A 25,435-nucleotide genomic window follows, 5' to 3' on the forward strand; every position below is an offset into this window, starting at 1 on the left:
GTTTGTCCTCTACAAATAGAAGACAAATTGTGCAAGCTACTTTTATGTCTGTTATAGACTATGGTGATATTATTTACATGCATGCTACGGCATCAACACTTAAATCGCTGGATGCTACTTATCATTGCGCACTTAGGTTTATTACGGGTGCTAGCTACAGAACTCACCACTGTGTTTATTATCAAAATGTGGGTTGGACCTCGCAGTCCATGAGACAAGAACAACATGCTCTCGTGTTTGTCTATAAAGCACTTCTGAATAAACTACATTCTTATTTATCATCACTCATCAATGTTATAATTATAATTCCTAAAACCAGGTCTCAAGCATGGATTAGACTTTAAGCCTATGCGATTTCCACAGAGTTGGGTATGGCTGCCTTTTCCTGTTACGCTCCTTGCCTATGGAATAGCCTGCAGAGTAAACATAAACTTGAGACTCTTGTCCCCCTTGCCCATTTTAAATATTTATCGGAGAATTTTTATTTTTGTATTGCTGTTTCGGGTAAATCACGGTTTGCCTGCCCTCGACTTTGTCTCGGGCCTAACAACACCCGTGCCAATATATCCTCCAAACACCAGCTTCTCGGGCATTATCACTTAATTAACCCTCACACAATGTTTCCATTAACCCTCAAATTCCCGACACATTTTATATACATTGATTAACAACGTGGGTCATTTTGACCCCAAGAAGAAACTATTGGATAAAGCATGAATCACAGCAAAATATTGTAACGTTATAAACCCAGGGTCGTTACAATATCAAATTATTTCTTATCAAAACATCAACCGGTCAGAGTCACTCCTACATTTTATTCATTAAAGTATGTCTACACATACATGAAAATGACTTCCCTATTCCCTATTGTCACACAAATTAATGTAGTAAATTATGCAACTATAGGTGGAGGTCTCAGTGGAGTGTGTCGTGTGTGTGTGTGTGTGTGTGTTTACGTGCGCGCGCACCCTTTCCATGCATGTGAGCGCGCGTATGCGGGAGTTCTTGGTAGCCCAATCACTCCCCAACCAAAATTATGCATTACGCTGTCGCCTTCTGCAATGTTTGGTGCGCTGTAATATGGCAAGAGTAGCCTACAGATCCAAGGAATTTCGGTGACGCGCATGACCACTCCAAATAAGACCTCCGTTCAGTCTGAATAGCGCGGCACAGTGTAATAGACACAGTCATTGAGAATAACCTACATCCAATATCCCCTGCCAGCCAGCATACCCCAGACTCTTGCCCGGCTGTAGATCAACGCGATCATGGCTCAAGGTAAGATTTTAATAACAAGACTATTTATAATGTTATATTGAAAATATTGTATATCTGCGAATCTTCTTCTGTAGTGCTTGCGTCACCCAATTTACTGCTTATTTGAACATAACTTTGAACTTGATAGCGACTATGAATTACATGTTTTTGTTTCATAAACAGTATGCTAAAACAACAAATGCATTTTTTGCAATATTAACAAAAATGTAGACTCTACACAGTGGCAGACTTTGTTTGTTTCTGACTCATTCTCGAGTAACATATCCTACTAAAATAGCGCATGTTATGTTATTGCTTCCAAAAATAAATCACTCCATACAGGGCTGAGCCACAACTTGGTACCTAAATATTTGAAGAATTTAGAGCATTTCCATATTGCCTTATAAGGCTATTGGAGAATAATTGCTCTGTTTAGAAAAAACGCTAAAAACTGAAGAGACAAAGTGAAATCTGACCCACCCCCCGCCATAGACGAATTATGACAGCAAAGAGCTTTGCTGGTTGTCATTTGATGACCTAGGATATGCTATAATGGTGTGAAAGTGCAGCAACAAATATTTTCCTATGGCCAATGCTTAAACCATAACTACCAACTTAACATGGTGCATACACTGTAGACATGGCTATGAGAAGATGTTTTGAGTTGGGGGGGGGGGGGTAACGTTTTTCTCAAAAACGCATTCTGTCATCGCATTTGCTAGTGGCATACAGTCCAGCAGAAGCGGTTTTAGGATTTACTAACATGTGGATTTTTAAGGTCCAGAAAAATGTGGCCATTTCATGCAATTCTAAGTCATTTAGGCTTACATGACAGGAGACATTATAATAATTTTTTTCCTACTACCCAAATGACCTAAATGAGTGTCTGACACTGTCAAACAGATAAATAAAAACAACCTTGTCTTGACCTGGTCCAGGGTCAATAAAAAGAAGGGAGATACAGATTGTACAATGTTAAGAGGACATATAGGCTACAGTTGGCTACTCAATCAACTTTCCAGTGGCACTGACTTACACAATGATGAAGATAGCATGGATATGTATAGCCTAGCCTTCTCACCATACCGGTTATGGTCTCAAGATAGGCAGGAGCTACTTTGAAAAACAGTGGTGTTGAGTTGTTGAGAAACAAAATTGTCGCGTCTAGTGTACTGACAGATTAGTCTTCTCATTTTAGCAGCAGGCATTTGCTTTCCAAACATATTGCCCACAATTATAATTTGAAACTTGCGAAAGGCCTATTAGCTATTCACTGACAGTGTGAAGAGAAATAGAATCTATAAAAACGGAATCCAGAGAATGACTGTGCCCATTCAAGTCCGGACTGGCAGCCATTTTGAGCATACCTATGAGTTTACCAGTCAAATTGCCAGGATGAGAGGCCACAACAAGCTGTTTGGTGTGTGTGATGCCCAAATTCAGTCAGTGTTTAGACAGGAGTAATTATATCATTTTTGCAAAATTATTTCAATTCATCAGGGGGTGCTGCAGCACCTTCAGCACCCCTACTTCCCATGGCTATGCATATAAATCATCATTTGATTATTATAAATATAAAACCAACATTTCATTTTTCTGAATCACCATTTCTGATGACACTAATGATGTCTCGCACTTTGTCAGTTTTGTTTCGTATAGCAAACATCTGAAGAATGTTACACCCTTGTGTTTGAGGGGGAGTTAATTGTTGCTAAGGGACATTTGGGCTTTTATTAATTGCAAATGACAGCAGCTGTAAATGCAACCAATAACTGTCCCACACTACATTTTGTCCTTGGAATGAGTTTGACCCATGCCTAAGCCTAATATATTGGCATATACACTGAGTGTACAAAACATTAAGAATACCTGCTCTTTCAATAACTTAGACTGACCAGGTGATTCCAGGTGAAATCTATGACCCCTTATTGATGTCACTTGTTAAAGCCACTTCAATCAGTATAGATGAAGTGGAGGACACAGGTTAAAGAAGAATTGTTAAGCCTTGAGACAACTGAGACATGGATTGTGTATATTATGTGCCATTTGAACAGGGTATGATAGTAGGTCCCAGGCCCAAGAGTTTGAGTGTGTCAAGAACTGCAACCCAGTGCATTTGGAAGGTTTTCAGACCCCTTGACTTTTCCCACATTTTGTAACGTTACAGCCTCATTCTAAAATTGATTAAATCATTTTTTTCCATCATCAATCTACACACAATACTCCATAATGACAAAGCAAAAAAAAAAAGTCTGATTTTTGTTTTAAAGGAAATATCACATTTACAAAAGTATTCAGACCCTTTACTCAGTACTTTGTTGAAGCACCTTTGGCAGTGATTACAGCCTCAAATCTTCTTGGGTATGATGCTACAAGCTTGGCACACCTGTATTTGGGGAGTTTCTCCCATTCTTCTCTGCAGATCCTCTTAAGCTCTGTCAGGTTGGATGCGGAGTGTCGCTGCACAGCTATTTTCAGGTGTCTCCAGAGATGTTCGATTGGGTTCAAGTCCGGGCTCTGGCTGGGCCAGTCAATGACATTCAGAGACTTGTCCCGAAGCCACTCATGTGTTGTCTTGGCTGTGTGCTTAGGGTCGTTGTCCTGTTTGGAAGGTGAATCTTCGCCCCAGCCTGAGGTCCTGAGGGCTCTGGAGCAGGTTTTCATCAAGGATCTCTCTGTACTTTGTTCCGTTTATCTTTGCCTCGTTCCTGACTAGTCTCCCAGTCCCTGCCGCTGAACAACACCCCCACATCATGATGCTTCCTTCACCATGCTTCACCGTAGGGATGGTTCCAGGTTTCCTCCAGACGTGACGCTTGGCATTCAGGCCAAAGAGTTCAATCTTTGTTTCTTCAGAACAGAGAATCTATTTCTCCCCCGATTGCTTTGTTTGGTCAGGCAGCCAAGAGTTGGTGGTTCCAAACTTCTTCCAGATTGATGGAGTTCACTGTGTTCTTGGGGATCAAGGATGATCAATGGAAACAGGATGCATCTGAGCTCAATTTCGAGTCTCATTGCAAAGGGTCTGAATATTTATGTAAATAAAGTATTTCTGTTTTTATTGCCATGATAGTACAATGAAACATTGTTAAATGCCTCTAAGCTTAAGCTGCATGCTGCATACTACAGCATTCGCTCATCTTTTGGAGCCATGCAGGGCAGTTTGGTTCAATGTGCTTTAATGAAACAGTTAGGGAATGGGGAATAAGTGTCACCTGTTTACAATGTGTCTCTCTCTACACATGCACAAAGTGCTTGATTATGATGACTCCCAGGAGTGCACAGCGCTGCCGGTATGAGGGGAAAAACTAAATACCACATTTCCAACAGAGAGTGGGCCGGCATTTGTGACACAGTGTTGTGCTTTTACAACTGTCAGAGGAGAGAGAGAGACCTGCTTCATTCATGACTAGGCTGGGTAAGTTGCTTGTAATAGCTGAGAGAATGGAATTCATTTTTCCAGGGATTTACTGTACCTGCCTCTGTAAAAATGTTACTGACTAGGATCCTTCATAGCCCTGACCTTAGTGAATTTATGCTGGCCTAGTAGTTCTGCTAGGCCTATAGCACGGGCCTTGACGTGGGAGTGGTCAAGGTTAGTCGACTGGAAGCAAAACAGGGGAGGGTAAGCCAAGAGTGATGGCATGATGGAGATGGCGACCTCATAGTAGTACTGTTGCTTCACTCAATGGGGTTATGTGACAACCCAAATGGGAAGACACATGCCCTACACACATAGCTTGTACTAATCTTTGTCAATTCATTATTTTTAGCAGACTGTAATACAGTGATATCATTGATTCACAATTAAACAGTGGAATAATCCAAAACAACAATAACTACACCCTACCTACAGAAACCCTCTCAATTCAGATGGCACATTATCTTTCATACCACAATGCTAGAGTGGCTAATAAAAATGTATTTTATTTGACACCAATGATGTAATGCGATTATGACACGCAGCAATAAACTGCAGTTTACCATTACATTGATTTAGCCATTGCCTGTGTTGTCAAAAAACAACATTTTGGTTCACCATCTCTCATCTGCTATTAATCTTCGTAATGGTCTCCAGATTATGACATTGATAGATCCATTTTATAGGCCTGTTGCCTCTTGGTGTGCAAAAGCACAAGCTCCGGTATACTTTATGGCTGAGTAAAATAGGGTTACTGCCAACTATGTTCCTCTTTAGGATGAGCTAATAATGCCCCAGAGTTGGACTGACGACTGGAGTTTGTCTCCTTTAAGGCCCACCTTTCAAATACGGAAAAGTATGAAAATGTATGCACTCACTTGTCACGTCCTGACCAGTAAAAGGGGTTGTTTGTTATTGTAGTTTGGTCAGGGCATGGCAGGGGGTGTTTGTTTAGTGTGTTTCGTTTTATTTTGGGCCAATGTTCTATGTTGGTATATTTCTATGTCTGTGTCTATTTAGTCTATTTCTATGTTCAGGGTTTTTGGTTTGGCCTTCAATTAGAAGCAGCTGTTCTTCGTTGCTTCTAATTGGAGGTCATATTTAAGTAAGGGGTTTTTGTCACTGTGTTTGTGGGTAGTTGTTCCAAGTGTAGCTATGTGCCTCACAGGACTGTTAGTGTCATTGTTTGTTATTTTGTTTTCACGTTTTCTTCTCAATAAATAAGAAGATGAGTTTACACATTCCCGCTGCGCCTTGGTCCCATCCTTACGACGAACGTGACAGAAATACCCACCAACAAAGGACCAAGCAGCGGGGTAAGAAGCACTGTAAAGAAGGATGGATATGGGAGGAGATGAGGATGAGTATATCCGGGGCTATGGAGAATTTAAGGAAGACCGAGAGGCTTCCCCCCAAAAAAATGTTTGGGGGGCACATGGGGAGTTGGGCAGAGTGAGGATGGAGACCTGAGCCAACTCCCCGTGCTTATTATGGGGAGCGACGAACGAAGAAGGCACCGAGCTATGCGGAAATGCGCACTGTATTGCGAAGAAGCATTCAAAGGCCGGTGCGATCTATGGAAGCTCCTCAGCATGGCCAGGCTATATTGAGCACTCAGCCAGGAAGGGTTGTGCAGGCCGTATGCTCCAGACCTCCATTAAGTCTTCAGGGTCCGGTTTACCATGTTCCTGCTCCTCGCACTAGCCTTGAGGTGCGTGTTACCAGTCTGGCGCCTCCAAAGCCAGCCCCACGCACCAGGCCTGTAGTGCGTCAGCCCAGTCCAGTACATCCTGTTCCTGCTCCTCGCACTAGCCTTGAGGTGCGCGTTCCTAGTATGGCGCCTCCAAAGCCAGCCCCACGCACTAGGCCAGAGTCGCCCTCCAGTCCGGCGCCGCCAGAGTCGCCCTCCAGTCCGGCGCCGCCAGAGTCGCCCGCCGCGAGTCTCCCCAGTCCGGGGTCGGCGGCGAGGGTCCTCGCTCTAGCGGCGCCACCAAAGTGGGGTGAGCCAGTGGTGGAGCGGGGTCTGCGTCCTCCACCTGAGCCACCTCCGTAGGGGGGAGAATTGGGAAGGGGGGGTGTTGCACAAGAACCGTCGGTGATGGTGGCCACCCTCCCTTCACTCCCTTTAGTTTGGGATTATTTTTGTTTTGGGGTTTATTTTTGTGTTTTTTTGTTTGAGGTGCATCCAGGGTCTGCGCCTTTGGGGGGGGGGGGGGGGGGGGGGTACTGTCACGTCCTGACCACTAAAAGGGGTTGTTTGTTATTGTAGTTTGGTCAGGGCGTGGCAGGGGGTGTTTGTTTAGTGTGTTTTGTTTTTTTTTGGCCAATGTTCTATGTTAGTAGATTTCTATGTCTATTTAGTCTATTTCTATGTTCAGGGTTTTTGGTTTGGCCTTCAATTAGAAGCAGCTGTTCTTCGTTGCTTCTAATTAGAGGTCATATTTAAGTAAGGGGTTTTTGTCACTGTGTTTGTGGGTAGTTGTTCCAAGTGTAGCTGTGTGCCTCACAGGACTGTTAGCGTCTTCGTCATTGTTTGTTATTTTGTTTTCTGTGTTCACGTTTTCTTCTCAATAAATAAGAAGATGAGTTTACACATTCCCGCTGCGCCTTGGTCCCATCCTTACGACGAACGTGACATCACTACTGTAAGTCGCTCAGGATAAGAGCGTCTGCTAAATGACTAAAATGTAAGCGTAAACTACAAGGTGTGAAACATGCTGTGGGTAAAATGTAGAAGATGTACTATCCAGATGGTCTTAAACTCCATAAATGTTAGCACCCTAACATTCTTCAAGAAGTAGCACCCTGGCAAGTAGGGTGTACAAGCACCCTAGAGCAAGCAACCTTAAGTTTGAAGAAGACATCTCTGATTGTGTAATATGGTTAATGTAACTTCATTTTCTTAGCTGTTTGTGTGAAAAAGAGATGTTATGTTGTCCTATAGGCAATTAGGATGGGACCCAATATAGTGTGTTAGCTTAACACTTGAAATGTTAAACAGTGGTCAGTGTTAAAACACCAAGCTACAATGCACCATGTAAATAAAAACAAATATACAGAAACACTTGTCAGTCAGTGTTTTAAATGGGCATAACCTTTGGCACTGCACGTTCATTTTCCATCAAGTTTTTTTCAATGCCCAAGATTATTTAACAACACCCTGTCTTGTCTTGAGGAAGCAGGGGGACTGTAGTTCTTCCTACTGTATAAACAGGAAATCAAAATGTGGGATTTTAGTCACACCGGGGGATAAGGTGAAGTACAATATTTGCTTGCGCACTTCGCCTAGCAGGCAGTGACAGAAAATGTACGTTGTCTCATTTTCTCTCTTGTGAAAAATGTCCCTTTTTTTTAATAAATCAATAAAAGTGTTGAGATTGGGGAGCCAGGAGCAATTGGAAGAGTCAAGTTCTCAGCCTATGGCTGAAGACATAGAAAGCCTGGAAATAACCCTACTGTCCTAAAAGCAAGGGCAGGGTTGGTCCACCACTGAGGCGCCAAGATAGTTATTCAATAAAATGTTATTTCTATAGCGCTTTTTACAAACACATTTGTCAGAAAGTGTTAAACCATACTATAATGAAGGTGGGCCTACAGCAGTGGTTCTTAACCTTGTTGGAGGTATTGACCCCCACCAGTTTCATATGCGCATTCACCGAACCCTTCTTAATTGGAAAAATAAAATTCAAAACATAGGTATATATTTTACTGGTGCACAAAATGAACCGTGCATCAACATCAGTGTTCAAAGAACAAAACCATTAAAACATGATTTTCACACAAAAACAAAAACATAATAATGAATATTTACTGCAAATCAGTGTGACTTCTGCTGTTGCCTTTCAGAGACCAGTTCAGAAATGCGCGGCTTCACCTTGGCAAGTGCCACTCTCATGTCATTTTCGCAACAAAGTCTGTTCCTTTTCTTCGTTTTTATGTCCAGCATCCTCGAAAAGGATTGCTCGCAAAGATATGTTGTAACAAACGGTATGAAAATCTCCAGAGCTTTCTTAGCAATAACAGGGTACGTTACCATTTGTTGACACCAAAACGTTGAGAGCGTTGTTGTTCTGAAGAGTTGCTGTTGAACCTGGCTCTGCTGAATTTCAATGATTTCATCGAGGTATTCATCATTGACATCTGTTGTCTCAACACTAAACGTGAACGGCTGTCTCACCCATGCTGGATATGACTCTCTTGTAGAGAAGTATCCGTCGAGAGACTTTGCAAGCTCATCTAAGTGCGTGGCAATTGCTTGCTTCAGTTCCGCGGGTACAGAAATGTCTCCGATTCCAGATACATCTTCGATCTTACTTACACAGTCGTCCAGCAGGGGAAAGTTGGCGAAGTTATCGTTCTCTGTTCGTCGTTTCCATAACGGTAGCTTTTTTTGAAAAGCCTTCAGGTTTTCTTCCGCTTCGATGATGTTGACTCCACCGCCCTGCATCTGTTGATTGAGATGATTGAGAGCTGCGAAGATATCAGCCATGTACGCTAAAATGAGAATGAACTCAGAATTTTTTAAGCAATCTGCATGACGATGTTGGTGCTCTTGCAAAAACAGGGCTAATTCCACACGCACGGCAAAAACACGATTCAGCACCTGTCCCCGGGATAACCACCGAACGTTAGAATGGTACAGAAGTACCTCGAATTCAGAGCCCATTTCTTTACACAGCTCACTGAAGATGCGGTGCCTCAGAGCACTATTTCGCACACAGTTCACGCATTCCACTACAATTTTTAATACTTCTGCCAGTTTTGGAGGCAAGGTTTTTGTTGCCAACGCATGCCTGTGCAGAATACAATGCGTAACAATGATGTGTGGTGCATCGGCTTTCACTAGCGCACCAAAACCAGACTTTCTTCCCAGCATGACTGGAGCTCCGTCCGAACAAACTGCAGAAACCATATCCCACGAAAGATTGTTGTCTTTGAAGAAGTCATCCACAAGTTTCTTCACATCGGCTGCCTTAGTTGTTGTCGTAAGAGGCTTACAAAATAAAAAATCTTCCTTTATCACGTCGTCTTTCACATAGCGCACAAATACAGCAAGCTGGCTTCGATTGGAAACGTCTGTGGTCTCGTCGAGTTGAAGGCTGAATTTTGCCGGGCTTGAAATCAGATCTGCAACTACTTGAGCCAAGATGTCTTTGCTCATGTCCTCTATTCTGTCGCTAATGGTGTCATTTGAAAGAGGAATTTGGGATAACTTAACTTCAGCCGCTTTTCCCAGCATGATATTCGCCATCTTCAACACAGCTGGTTTTATGAGTGTTTCACCAATGGTGTGTGGTTTGCCCTGCTTTGCGATCAGGTAAGCAACTTCGTACGATGCTGTGAGGATCGGTTTGTTGATGGGTACAAAGCCGAGAACAGGCAGAGTAGCCTTTTCATCGAATCTGGCTCTCTTCCCCTTGAATTCAGCGAGCGTTGTGTTCTTGTATTGTCCATCTCCATGCAGCTTAAGGAAGTGTTCTCTTAGTTTTGCCGGTGCTAGACTAGAATTGCTCAACTTGGCATTGCAAATCATGCAGTTAGGACGCTGACTCTCATCACGTTCCGTTATACATGTGAATCCATATTGTACATTATAGTCCGACCACTTTCTTTTTTTGCTCGACATAGTTAGTATGAAGGGATTAAAATATTAAGAAAGAAATCACACGACGTACCATCACGACAGTCACAATTCGACTACTGAGCGCGCCAAATTCCCTGCAGCACAGATAGGCCAAGCGATGTTGCGTGATCACCTGCAGCCAATGATGGCCAAGCGGGGCGTATCATCACGAATCATATGAGTCGGGTGTGTGTCTTGACCTCCGCCGAACCCCTGAGACTGACTCACCGAACCCCTGGGGTTCGATCGAACCCAGGTTAAGAACCACTGGCCTACAGTGTACCCTCAAAGAACAAACAGAGGAACTTTCGAGCAGAATTCTGTTCCCTCGTAACTGGCTGGGTAGATGTTAAGAGGTCAATCCTGAGGTCATTCCACTCACTATGTCCTCTCTCTCTCATCCATCTCCCAGCATTGGAAATTGCCAGATGGGACCTGGAGTGTGAGTTCAACAACACAGACCACCGTACGGAGCTCAACGGGGTGGAGCAGCTGATCGTTAGAAGAGGCCAGCCGTTCACCATCAACCTGCACCTCCGCTCGGGGGAATACCAGCCTGGCGGCAGTGCACTCAACCTCACCGTGGAGACAGGTAACTGTGTTTTCACTGGGTTGTTAGCTGACATCAATTCAGTGTGAAAGGCGCTAGCTCAAAATAAAAATCATAGGTTAAAACAATAGAAACAAAAAGAGCATAGTCTGTTGTTATGGTGTTACACACTAAGGAGCAGCGCATGCATGAGGTATTTTCAAATTTGCAGATTTAGACTTGATCCCCACTGAGCAAAAACTTGTTGAATCAACATTGTTTCCATGTCATTTAAAAACTATTGAAACACAGAAAACCAACTTTTAACCTAAATCCAATGTCATGGTGACAGGTTTTGTTGATTTTACGTTAAATTCACATTAGTTGACAACTCAACCAAATAAAAAATTTACGTTGAACTGACGTCTGTGCCCAGTGGGGAGATGTTGCTGCCATGCCCAATAGACTGTTTTAATTTAATCAAATAAAAATTTAAGCACGTATTCACTGAGGCTATTTAAAAGTCCTTACATATTTTGGAACTAAGTTTCTGTTTAGATTTTGAACAGGGAATGGAGAACATTCTTTAACCGGGTCTTGTCTGTCAGGAAATGTCAAAGGTACTATGGAAATGCATAATTGTGTGTTTCTACTGGCACTTGGACCTTGTTGATTCTCTCCAATGGCAATTGTGATCTAGAAGACAATAAGGAAAAATAAAAAAGATGATGGTGATGTTGTTTCAAGGAAAGGGAAACTGTTTTAGCCTGGTCCAATTGTCAGTGATACCAGTATTGAGCAGAATAGTTAGTTGCCTCCTCTACCATTATTTACCCTCAGGGTAAACATTTTCAGTCAAATTTTTATCAGTAACATAACTTTTGGATTACTCAAACTTAGTAATGGAATCTGATAAGTTTCCGTTACTTTTGGATTGATTACTTTCCCCTTTAGAGGCAGCAGAAGACAAAAAGGATCCATAAAACGAATTTGGTGTGTGATCATAGTGGTCTCTGACTTGTGGTCAGACTCGCTCAGATGGAACCAACTTAAACTTGCACCTATTTTCAATGTTGAATTGAATGTCATTGAGAAAACAGAAAGGTGTCAATGTATTATTTTTCACAAACATCAGTTCTGTGTTTCAACAGTTCCTATTCCATCCCTATCCCTTTCTCTCCTCCATGTCCTCTTCCAGGTCCCCAGCCCAGTGATCAGTATGGCACACGGGCCTCCTTTGGTCTGACTGACCAAATCGACACCTCCCGCTGGAGTGCCGCAGTCACCAGTCCCCCCGGGTACATGGTGTCCCTGTCCATCTGTTCCCCCCCGGACGCGCCTATCGGACGGTGGCGCTTGACCCTGGGTCAGGGGGGCTTGGTGGAGTTTGTGCTGCTATATAACCCTTGGTGCACAGGTGGGTAAACATTCCTTGAGTCATGCTGTCTGCGAGTGCATCCATTCAGTGTAGTGGGGCCTATGTACAGCGAGGGAATGCCTTAGATGTCTCTATTACATAGACAGAGAACATGATCAATGGAGAGAATCGGACCTATAGCAGTGGAAGGATCACAAAGTGTGGAGAACAGGATGGATGGGTGGTAGTTTGGGAGAGGATATGATGATCATGAATTGGATGAATGGGGATGGATGTTTTGCCCTACTATGTGCTGTATCTACAATGCATTTCACAAGGCGGCAGCGTAGCATAGTGGTTAGAGTGTTGGACTAGTAACCGAAAGGTTGCAAGATCGAATCCCTGAGCTGACAAGGTACAAAATCTGTCGTTCTGCCCCTGAGCAAGGCAGATTACCCACTGTTCCTAGGCTGTGATTGAAAATAAGAATTTCTTCTTAACTGACTTGCCTAGTTAAATAAAGGTAAAATAAAAAATTCAATTAGAAATTGTGTCCCCATAGGCAACAAAGTCATTAATTAGAGACAATACTAACATGCATGTTTTAGCCAGCAGCCTCTGAAAATAAGCTGCTTGGTCCCTGGTCCCTGGAGACCAGATGCTGCTGAAGGTGGTGTTGGAAGGCCAGTAGGAGGGATTCTTTCCTCTGGTCTAAAGAATATCCCAATGCCCCAGTGCAGTGATTGGGGACATCGCTCTGTGTAGGGTGCCGTCTTTTGTTGGGATGTTAAAAGGGTGTCCTGACTCTTTATGGTCACTAAAGAGTAGCAGCATCTCTTATCGTAAGAGTAGCGGTGTTAACCCCGGTGTTCTCAATCTGGCCCTCATTCCATCATGGCCACCCCAGCTTCCAATTGGCTCAGTTACCTGGTTAAATAAATATTGCAAAAAAGGGCATTTTAAAAAGGTACACTCAGCAAATGGCATTGCCACGAGCAGCACCGCAGATATTGAGATGAGCGAGAATCAAGACTTCACTCTGACACAGTATCTGCACATGTGCATGGTTAGTTTTATGCAGTTCACAGCCTGGTAACCAGGGCACCAAAACAGAGAAGAAGTTGAGCTTCGCATTTTAACACTCTTAGTTGTTGCGGAAATTAACCCACTACCTTTAATAAACCCTATGCATGTTGAAATACTGTTTTCTTACTGCAAGCACATAATGAGGTATCCTTCATTCCATTTGCTATTTTGGGAGCTTGTCTTTTTCTATGGAAGACGATACCTTATTACTGTATTATTTGTATGTCTCTTGGCAACAGGCGATGTGGTGTACATGGACAGCGAGGAGAAACTGATGGAGTACGTCTTGGCTCAAGATGGTATCATTTTCCGAGGCAGCTGGAAATACCTCATCCCTACACCTTGGAACTTTGGCCAGGTACCAACACCAACACAAGTGCTATCAGCTCCACTTTGGCCCAAGCTTACCCCAATAAGGAAAAATTGTCCGTTATCAAAAAATGTGCTCTTAACCACTTTCCTACTACTGTACTGTGTACTTTCAAAATAGAGATAGTGTTGCCTATATACTTATCAGTGGCCTGACAAGTTTGATAAAGTAAAAAGGGAAAATAGGGTTCAGATGAATTTTTGATGGATGGGACATCCTATCAACTGCTGACTGGAAAAATCCACTTCAGGCTGATCGATTTCCAAATCTAGACACTTCCATTGGTTCAATCAGTGTATGATTGACAGATCATGATCATCCCACTGTGAGATTTTGAGACATAGATTCCATTGTTGATACAGCTCTGTATTTAATGGGTGTGTGTCATAGTTGCATACTGCTTATGCATGTGACTGGTAACCAGCTTTACTAAGCATTTGCACCTGTTATTTTCAGGAGGGAATCAAAGTCAAGAAGCAAACTTCTAATCCTTTGATCATTATTTGACCTTTTGCTCACTCTTGCATGTTTAGTTCCATTTAGAAAATATATACAGTACCAGTTGAAAGTTTGGAGACACCGACTCATTCAAGGGTTTTTCTTTATTTTTACTATTTTCTACATTGTAGAATGATAGTGATGACATCAAAACTATGAAATAACACTTATGGAATCATGTAGTAACCAAAAAAGTGTTAAACAAAGTAGCCCCCCTTTGCCAAGATGACAGCTTTGCACACTCTTGGCATGCTCTCAACCAGCTTCATGAGATAGTCACCTGGAATGCATTTCCTGTACTCTGGGGTATCAGTTTGCGTGTTACCGTGTGCACTTGTTATTACAGGTCTCGTACCTTGTATTTATTAGAGGTTTACACCTCACTTTTTGTTTGGGTTACAGCCCTATAATATATATACAGTTGAAGTCGGAAGTTTACACACACCTTAGCCAAATACATTTAAACTTCGTTTTTCATAATTCCTGACATTTAATGTCAGATTAATAGTGTAGAGAGTGATTTATTTCAGCTTTTATTTCCTTCATCACATTCCCAGTGGGTCAGAAGTTTACATACACTCTATTAGTATTTGGTAGCATTGCCTTTAAATTGTTTAACTTGGGTCAAACATTTTGGGTAGCCTTCCACAAGCTTCCCACAATAAGTTGGGTGAATTTTGGCCCATTCCTCCTGACAGAGCTGATGTAACTGAGTCAGGTTTGTAGGCCTCCTTGCTCGCACACACTTTTTCAGTTCTGACCACAAATGTTCTATGGGATTGAGGTCAGGGCTTTGTGATGGCCACTCCAATACCTTGACATTGTTGTCCTTAAGCCATTTTGCCACAACTTTGGAAGTATGCTTGGGGTCATTCTCCATTTGGAAGACCCATTTGCGACCAAGCTTTAACTTCCTGACTGATGTCTTGAGATGTTGCTTCAATATATCCGCATGTACAGATGTAGGACCTTAAATTGGACCTACAGGACAGGTATATTGTCATTGCAAAATAATCCTGCAGCAACAGGATTTGAACATTTAGTTCATAATGTTGTTTGATTGGTAGTTAGGATATTAGCTGACCAAAAGTAGGCTACATGAAAAGTGCAACACTGTTAATATAACTAACTGCGTGCTAGTGTGGATTTTCAGTAATTTTTTGTAAATCACAAAAATAATCTGCATTTCCTGTGGTGTAGGAAAATTTGAGCAACAAAAGAGTGATCAAATTAAGATGCTACATCTGTAGTCCATCTTTCCTTATTTGTTTTGTCTGTGTTGTGTAGTTTGAGGATGGGATTCTGGAAGCTTGTCTGAGAATCCTGGAAATGAACCCCAAGTGCCTGCGTAACCCTGGGAAAGACGCTTCAGGGAGGAAGAACCCAATCTATGTGTCCAGAGTTCTCAGTGCCATGGTGAGATCATATCAAATGGGTTTCCCATCCTGTCATGCACTACATTACACACTACAGTGCATACAGGAGAATAGTTCAACATAGATGGCAAATGGCACCTCTCAAAATAACAAAGTAAATTTAACGTGAAATGAAGAGCCTGACCATTGTTGTCCATGTCCCTCAGGTGAACTGTAATGACGACAAAGGGGTCTTGCTGGGCAGGTGGACTGACGACTATGACGGTGGGGTGAGCCCCCTGTCATGGAAGGGCAGTGTGGAGATCCTGCGGAACTGGGACACAAATGCCTGTCAACCTGTGCGCTTTGGCCAATGCTGGGTGTTTGCAGCAGTGGCCTGCTCAGGTTAGACATGAACGCATAGAAATGCTAACAGCACGTTTACATACTGTATCGTGATGTAGGATAAAAACATTTTGTTTTGCACAAGACACATTAAGTAACACATTCTCTGAACTACTTGTGTACAATGTATTTATAATGCCATATGTTAAACCTGAAGTAGAATAGTTCATGAGTAGTACTGGCTAACTGTACATTATTTCTCTGCCATATCAGTTTCACGAGCCCTGGGCATCCCTTGTCGAGTGGTCACCAACTACAATTCCGCCCACGACACCAACAGTAACCTGGTGATAGAGCGCTATGTGGATGAGAACGGACAAGTTGTTCAGAAGTCGAGAGACATGATATGGTGAGAACTCAGGACTATCAAATTAATGAGTGACTGAATTTCCACTCAAACAAATTCAACACAGAGCTAGAGGATGTTGTACAGTATATAGTCGGAAAATACTGTTTTTCACTGTAAAAAATGAATAAATAAAAAAACGGTCAAAAGTACGGCAGCGCAGGGTGCCAAACATTAACTGAAAAAAAGACATCAAAAGACGTCAAAATCTTAAAATTACAGACATTTACATTAAGAGTCAGAGTGACAAAAACGGTAACATATATCAACTGCTTTGGCAGGCTAAAATGACAGAAAAAACCCCAGTAATTTCTGATTAAGGTATCTTTTTTAAGATGTAAATTAACTGAAACGTATTGTAGAAATACATTCTAAATAGTACATGTTTGGGGTAACTTATTGTATATTTACAGTTTTCAATGGTTATTCTATATAAATACAAAATCAAAATGCAGTAATTTCTGATTTTAAGATGAAAATCGATTAAATTTACTCATGCCTTTTAGACAACAATCTGGAAATAGTCAAAGCATTCCGGAAGATGAACAAATGAACAAATGTCCTGCTCTTTTGCCAGACAGCAATCTGGAAAGGTCTATTATCCTAACAACGGGACATTAAAAACTATAATATCTTATGTTTCACTGAGTCGTGGCTAAACAAAGACACGGATAATATAGAGCTGTCTGGGTTTTTTGTCCCTCGGCAGGACAGAACAGCTATGTCTGGTAAGAAGAGGGGTAGGGGTGTGTGTCTATTTGTCAATAACAGCTGATGCGTGATGTCAACACCATAGTGCCCACAAAGCTCATCACTAAGCTAAGGACCCTGAGACTAAACACCTCCCTCTGCAACTGGATCTTGGACTTTCTGACGTGCCGCCCCAAGGTGGTAAGGGTAGGAAACAAGAAATCTGCCACACTGATCCTCAACACTGGGGCCCCTTAAGGGTGCGTGCTTAGTCCCCTCCTGTACTCCATGTTCACCCACGACTCCAAAACCATCATTAAGTTTGCTGACGAGGGAGGAGGTCAGAGACCTGGCAGTGTGGTGCCAGGACAACAACCTCTCCCTCAATGTGAGCAAGACAAAGGAGCTGATCGTGGACTACAGGAAAAGGAGGGCCAAACAGGCCCCCATTGACGGGGCTGTAGTGGAATGAGTCGAGAGTTTCAAGTTCCTTGGTGTCCCATCAGCAACAAACTATCATGGTCTAAACACACCAAGAAAAGTTCTACAGCTGCACCATCAAGAGCAACCTGACCGGTTGCATTAGTGCCTGGTATGGCAACTGCTCGGCATCCGACCATAAGGCGCTACAGAGGGTAGTGCGTACAGCCCTGTGCATCACTGGGGCCAAGCTTCCTGCCATCCAAGACCAATATACTAGGCAGTGTCCAAAAAAATTGTCAAAGACTGTTCTCTCTGCTACCACAAGGCAAGCGGTACTGGAGAGCCAAGTCTAGGTCCAGAAGGTGCTGAACAATTAATCAAATGGCCACCCAGACTATTTACATTGACACCCCCCAACCCTTTGTTTTTACACTGCTGCTACTCGCTGTTTATTATCTATGCATAGTCACTTTACCCCTGCCTACATGTACAAATTACCTCGACTAACCTGTACCCCGGAACATAAAGCCTCGTTATTGTTATTTTATTGTGTTACTTTTTATAAAATTTTTTACTTTAGTTTATTTAGTAAATATTTTCTTAACTATATTTCTTGAACGGCACTGTTGGTTTGTAAGTAAGCATTTCACGGTAAAATTTACACCTGTTGTATTCGGCGCATGAGACAAATACAATTTGATTTGATTTGGCTGTTGTGTCCTTGTAGGAACTATAAAAAAAGAAAGGAAAATATACACATCCAACTTATCAGTTGCAGGACAGAAGCGAAAAGGAACATATCAAAGCAGAAAGGAACGTCCGCAACTCTGGTGTGCTCCAACTTGGATCGAAAGGTTGTCTTTTTTGTCCGTCTGATTAATTCACCATGGGAACATACCAGAGTTGTTATTTTTTTCTTTGTAGGAACTACCACTGCTGGGTCGAGAACTGGATGACCAGACCTGACCTTAAACCAGGTTTTGATGGCTGGCAGGCCATGGACCCCACACCACAGGAGAAGAGTGAAGGTAAGGCATTGAGAATAACACTAACTATAATAACCCCAACAAATACAGTGTAGCCCATAAAAGGGCCTGACCCCAATTCAAATGTGTATTGATTCCCGTGATACGATTAAAGTTACGTATTGGGATTTGGTGTAGAAACTGCTAAATCGCTAATCGTCATAGTTTACTAGTAGAGATAAAGATATGCCTTAAGATAAGACTTAAAAACATGTCATTTTCAGTTCTCTCACAGATTGTATGACTTTTTCACTCACTCCCTATCCCGTTCTTTCAGGAGTTTACTGCTGTGGCCCTATCCCGCTGAAAGCCATCAAGGAGGGCGAGCTCACCTATAAATATGATGCCCCGTTTGTGTTTGCGGAGGTCAATGCTGACGTGCACACCTTTATGAAGCACAAAGACGGCACCACAGAGAAGATAATTAGCTCCGTCCAAGTGGGCCTGAAGATCAGCACTAAGAGTGTGGGCAGTGATAGGAGAGAAGACATCACACACCTGTACAAGTACCCTGAGGGTAGGGAGCTTCGCTACAACAAACAATAAGGACCCCCAATACTTGATAAACATTTGAAAGCGTGGCAATAGGGCCAGGCATGGCTGGCATCCTATTATGTCTGGTGACCAACAGAGTCAGACAAGTGCTGACATGAGGTGCATTCAACAAGGGAAATTGGTTGCGAACGTTAGCTAACATATACCATTTGTCTTGTGTTAGCCGTGACCGTTCACTAATATTAGTGAACCATCTGAGAAGGTAGTGTGCGGCGAACATAAGTGTCTGTTTCGGTCTAAACGGCTGCTACAAATAATCAAGTGACCATGTAGGCTTTCTATTACATGTTGTAGGAATGTTTGAATATTGTTGCTAAAAAGCCACAGTAATCCTTACAAAAAGTAGCTGTTTGATGTTTCACCATAACATTTTAGAATGTTAATTCAAATCGTTCAACTGAAATTGTTACTCTGGCAACATTTTCGCCGCAACAGAAGCCTTGTTGAATTCGCCTCAGGTTGTGAGTGAAAAGGCGAGGATATAATAAGGGGAAGGAGAGGTAGGAAACAGGAAGCTTGGGTTTGATGATATATACACACCACTGCATCACACTGACTGAAAATGGACAAACTAACAAACACACCACTGTAACATGCCATCAGGACACACTAATGTCACATTACACCACGATATGCCACCAAGACAGCAGATAGGAAAATCACATAATATGTATCAATATTTGTAATAGTCTGTTCACTATATGTACAATCCAAGAGCGTATAGAGCAATTTGTGGTGAAGGACACTAAGGACTACTCTGGTTTGGAAACAAGTTCTTATTCTTCCCTGAATGTGTCAGGGTTGATCAGAGGCTATACACAGTATGAAAGCATGTATAACTTTTAGTTTTTTGTGCCCCCAGGTTCTGACGAGGAAAGGGAGGCCTTTACAAAAGCCAACCACCAGAACAAACTTCTGCAGCAGCAAGAAAATGCTGGCCTGCTTATCGCTATCAAGGTTTCTGCGGAGATGAGGAAGGGCTGCGACTTTGACGTGTTCGCCGTGGTTACGAATAACACGCCGAATGGGAAAAAGTGCCGTCTGGTGTTCGGCTCCAGAGCTGTGTCCTACAACGGCATTCTGGGAGAGAACTGTGGGTTCAAAGACCTGCTCAACGTAGCGTTGGCACCTGGAGAAGGTCAGTTGGCTTTGTAGAATGGAGTGTTCTGTGTATAAATGTATGAGTGTGATATACTGTATCTATTTCTGGATTTGATGATCATTTACACCTAGCTCTTTTAGAGTATAAGCCTGTGTACAGATGTATCTCTTCATGTTCTTTCATTGTCTAATGCTAATTGTGTGTCTATGTCAACGAATGCAAACTGTCCAGTGCTTTGTGTCTCTGCTTATGTCAACGTGTCAACCTGTTTTAAGTTGTGCTTTTGTGAGTGTCACTTTCTAAGCTTTTATGTCTCTCTCCAGAGAAGCGAGTACCTCTGAGAATGAACTATTCCAAGTATGCCGAGAACCTCACTGAGGACAATTTGATCCGGCTGGCGGCTCTGCTCCTAGACTACGGCACCCGAGAGGCCTACCTCGCTGTGAGGAACGTTGTACTGGAAAATCCTGAGATCAAAGTCAGGGTACGGTCACTACTGTAACACTTTACAAACCAAGAATAAAGCATACAATAAAAATGTGTAAGTGCAATCGTTAACATGAATAGTTTATTAATTAATGCATGAATAAAGCATAATCAGCGGGGTAGTCTGACTTGGGAATCAAAGTTTCAAACATTTGGTCCCAAGCCAAGTAGACTAACCACAGTTCCAAGAAAACAAAGTTGCCTGGAAGTACTCATGCTAGGACAGAGGTCACAATACTCATGTGAAAAAAAATGGTTCTAGCTGGCATTGCAAGCTTGTGTCAGATTTGTATCGATGGAACATTTCTCTTGCCGATGAAATGCAACGTCTCAGAGCATTAAGTGATGTCCCTTACGTTGTAGATTCTTGGGGAACCCAAAGAGAACCGTAAGCTGGCGGCTGAGATAACTCTACAGAACCCTCTGCCAGTACCACTGCAGAACTGCTGTTTCACCGTGGAGGGTTCCAACCTCACTGGAGGACAGATCATCACTGAGAAGTAGGACAACCATGGCAGTGTGACATCTACGTTATGTCCAATAAGGACTGATAACAGATCAAGTCCATGTATATCAAACACTAACAACAGGACATGTGCTTTTGTGTATACAGTATAGGACATGTTAGTAAAGGTCAAAGCGTATAGCCATTTAGTGTACATATAATCATCTAGTGGTGTATGTCCATGCTTTGGTAGTTGGAGTCAATGATAAGAGTAATGTCTGTAGCAGACAATAACGCTTACATGTCACAAGCAGAGTAACAGCCTTATTAGGGCTAAGATGGATATTGAATTCCCAGCCATCTACAAATCAAGCAGACTAAAACTATCCAAGTGTCTTGCCAAGGTCACAATTCATGAAGCTTCTCAAAAAAGTGTTTTGATTGGAAAAGTAACACTTTCACATCAAAGACTAAGGAGTTGGCTAGGCAAAAGCAAGATGTTTCACCAGTTAATTAATGTTTGTCCGGATTTATTCACTATAAATAAAATAATTGGATTTTGAGAGCATCGCTTTGTCAGAGTTGGATCTCCAAGCATTCAGATGCTGGTGACGATAGGGTTTGGTTGACTTGCAATTCCCAGATGTTTGGCTCAATGTGGTGTTACGCAATCGAGACAACTGCCTAGGGGCAGAGAATATGAAGGGATTTGATTATAAAGACAGTTTTGAATGAGTTTGAGAAGCTCCTATGACAGATTTATATATCCTATACGGATATATGAATATGGTTATTTAGCAGATATTTTAATCCAAAGTGACATCTAGTTCACACATATGTATATGGCTGCTGGTGTAGGATGAGAGCATACTGTAGACAGTGAAGCAATACATACACAGTCCTGGCTGGTCAACTCAGCAAAATTATTACAATCACACTAGCTAAAGACATCCCAAAAAAATATCAACTGTCTGAACAGTTATGCTGAGAATGCTGAGCATGATAGAGTGTTCCAGAATATGTCGATAGAGTAACTTCTAAATATGTACCTTCCTTAGACTTAACTCCACGGTGGAACCCGGGCAAGATGCCAAGGTCAAAATCTACTTCACGCCAACCCACTCAGGCCAACGGAAACTGGTGGTCGACTTTGACAGCAATAAGCTGTGTCACGTCAAGGGCTACAGGAATGTCATCATCGGCAAATAGAGGACCCACCCTGAGTCTACACTCCATATAACCCAGTGAAGACAAGGATATACAGCTGTTTCACAATCTATGCATATTTCTATACTCCAAGATCTCTTTTATCACCTATAGATAAACAAATTCTCTTGTTTGTTAGGATTACACAGTGCCTTCGGAAAGTACTCAGACCCCTTGACGGTTTCCAAATTGTTGCGTTACAGCCTTTTTCTCATCAATCTACACACAATACCCCATAAGAACAAAGCGAAAACAGGTTTTCAGATATTTTTGTAAATGTATAAAAACAATAATAGAAATACCTTATAAGTATTCAGACCCTTTGCTATGAGACTCAAAATAGTGCTCAGGTGCATTCGGTTTCCATTGATCATCCTTGAGATGTTTCTACACCTTGATTGAAGTCCACCTGGGGTAAATTCAATTGATTGGAGATGATTTGGAAAGGCCCACACCTGTCTATATAACAGTGCATATATGACAGTGCACGTCAGAGCAAAAACCAAGCCATGAGGTCGAAGGAATTGTCCGTAGAGCTCGGAAGCAGGATTGTGTCAAGGCACAGATCTGGGGAAGGGTACCAAAACTTTCTGTAGTATTGAATGTACCCAAGAACACAGTGGCCTCTATCATTCTTAAATGGAAGAAGTTTGGAACCACCAATACATTCTAGAGCTGGCCGACCGGCCGAACTGCGCAATCAGTGAAGAAGGGCCTTGGTCAGGGAGGTGACCAAGAACTAGATGGTATCAAAAGTATCAAAAGTAAATGCAATTACTAAAATATACTTAAGTATCAAACGTAAAAGTACAAATCATTTCAAATTCCTTATACTAAGCAAACCAGATTGCACCATTTTCTTGTTTTTATTTTATTACGCCTGAATGCCAAGCGTCACATCTGGAGTAAACCTGGCACCATCCCTACAGTGAAGCATGGTGGTGGCAGCATCATGTTGTTGGGATGTTTTTCAGCGGCAGGGACTGGGACACTAGTCAGGATCGAGGCAAAGGTAATGGAGAAAAGTACAGAGAGATCCTTGATTAAAAACCTGCTCCAGAGTGCCAAGGACCTCAGACTAGGGTGAGGAATGGAAGAAACTCCCCAAATACAGGTGTGCCAAGCTTGTAGCATCCTACCCAAGAAGACTCGATGCTGTAATCGCTGCCAAAGCTGCATCAACAAAGTACTGAGTAAAGGGTCTGAATACTTATGTAAATGTTATATTTCAGTTATGTATTTTTTATAAATTAGCAAAAATTCTAACAACCTGTTTTTACTTTGTCATTATGGGGTATTGTGTGTAGATTGATGAGGGGAAAAAACTATTTAATACATTTTAGAATTAGGCTGTAATGTAACAAAATGCGGAAAAGTCAAGGGCTCTGAATACTTTCAAGTAAAATTCTGAGTATGTGTAAATATACTTGGCAAATAAAGGAGTTTCTGATTATACATTTTTTGCATGCAAAGCTTTGAAATGTAGGACTTTTATATTTTTGCATATAAACCTTTCATCGGTGATTTTACAATGAGAAGAGCAACATTACCAAATGTGGCTTGCTATCAGTAATCCTTTGGCAAATACTGAGCATTTTGTTAGGGAGGACAAAAGGTTCATTTCCATCTTCTTGACAAAAATGAAATAGTAAGACATTGGATTATTGGACGAAGCTAGAGATACAAATCATTCCACAAAACTGATTCAAGACATGAGAACGCACATTGGCTCCATGTAAAAACTCCCTGTACCTGGAAACTGGTCCAGTCCATCATGAACGGACAAAGCACTGTGGTAGAATTAATCTTTAACACTTAGCACACTATGGAATTATTTATACAACTAGTCCCTTCACATTGAACAATCCACAGGTATATTACCGTTCAAAAGTTTGGGGTCACTGAGAAATGTCCTTATTTTCCATGAAAATATACATGAAATTAGTTGCAAAATGAATAGGAAATATAGTGAAGACATTGACAAGGTTATAAATAATGATTTTTAATTGAAATAATAATTGTGTCCTTCAAACTTTGCTTTCGTCAAAGAATCCTCCATTTGCATTAATTACAGCCTTGCAGAACTTTGGTATTCTAGTTGTCAATGTGTTGAGGTAATCTGAAGAGATTTCACTCCATGCTTCTTGAAGCACCTCCCACAAGTTGGATTGGCTTGATGGGCACTTCTTACGTACCATACGGTCAAGCTGCTCCCACAACAGCTCAATAGGGTTGAGATCCGGTGACTGTGCTGGCCACTCCATTATAGACAGAATACCAGCTGACTGCTTCTTCCCTAAATAGTTCTTGCATAGTTTGGAGCTGTACTCTGGGTCATTCTCCTGTTGTGGGATGAAATTGGCTCCAATTAAACGCCGTCCACAGAGTATGGCATGGCTATGCAAAATGGAGTGATAGCCTTCCTTCTTCAAGATCCCTTTTACCCTGTACAAATCTCCCACTTTACCACCACCAAAGCACCCCCAGACCATCACATTGCCTCCACAATGCTTGACAGATGACGTCAAGCACTCCTCCAGCATATTTTCATTTTTTCTGCATCTGACGAATGTTCTTTGTGATCCAAACACCTCAAACTTAGATTAGTCTGTCCTTAATACTTTTTTCCAATCTTCCTCTGCACAGTGTCTGTGTTCTTTTGCCCATCTTAATCTTCTATTTTATTGGCCAGTCTAAGATATGGCTTTTTCTTTGCAACTCTGCCTAGAAGGCCAGCATCCTGGAGTCGCCTCTTCACTGTTGACGTTGAGACTGGTGTTTTGCAGGTACTATTTAATGAAGCTGTCAGTTGAGGACTTGTGAGGCATCCGTTTCTCAAACTAGACACTCTAATGTACTTGTCCTCTTGCTCAGTTGTGCAACGGGGCCTCCCACTCCTCTTTATATTCTGGTTCGAGCCAGTTTGCTCTGTTCTGTGAAGGGAGTAGTACACAGCGTTGTACAAGATCTTCAGTTTCTTGGCAATTTCCACCTTGGAATAGCCTTCATTTCTCAGAACAAGAATAGACTGACAAGTTTCAGAAGAAAGTTATTTGTTTCTGGCCATTTTGAGCCTGTAATCAAACCCACAAATGCTGATGCTCCAGATACTCAACTTGTCTAAAGAAGGCCAGTTTTCAGCTGTGCTAACATAATTTCAATTAGCCTTTTAAAATGATAAACTTGGATAAGCTAACACAACGTGCCATTGGAACACAGGAGTGTTGGTTGCTGATAATGGGCCTCTGTACCCCTA

At 42.1% G+C, this 25,435-nt stretch overlaps 1 protein-coding gene and 1 long non-coding RNA gene across 2 annotated transcripts; both read left to right on the forward strand.

Moving 5' to 3' along the window:
* Window positions 1-1,038: 1,038 nt before the first annotated feature.
* On the forward strand, window positions 1,039-22,424 carry LOC115208301 (protein-glutamine gamma-glutamyltransferase 2-like). Its single transcript, XM_029776242.1, has 13 exons — window positions 1,039-1,278; window positions 10,714-10,893; window positions 12,029-12,247; window positions 13,513-13,631; window positions 15,429-15,557; window positions 15,724-15,901; window positions 16,115-16,250; window positions 18,285-18,388; window positions 18,663-18,902; window positions 19,803-20,078; window positions 20,366-20,526; window positions 20,892-21,028; window positions 22,032-22,424. The coding sequence occupies exons 1-13, from the start codon at window positions 1,269-1,271 to the stop codon at window positions 22,180-22,182; spliced, it is 2,040 nt and encodes a 679-aa protein (XP_029632102.1). The 5' UTR covers window positions 1,039-1,268; the 3' UTR covers window positions 22,183-22,424.
* A 1,051-nt stretch (window positions 22,425-23,475) lies between these two features.
* On the forward strand, window positions 23,476-24,586 carry LOC115208302 (uncharacterized). Its single transcript, XR_003881140.1, has 2 exons — window positions 23,476-23,827; window positions 23,860-24,586. It is a non-coding gene; the product is annotated as an uncharacterized LOC115208302 (long non-coding RNA).
* Window positions 24,587-25,435: the final 849 nt, after the last annotated feature.

This window comes from Salmo trutta, chromosome 14, assembly GCF_901001165.1.
Source record: "Salmo trutta chromosome 14, fSalTru1.1, whole genome shotgun sequence".
NCBI lineage: Eukaryota > Metazoa > Chordata > Actinopteri > Salmoniformes > Salmonidae > Salmo > Salmo trutta.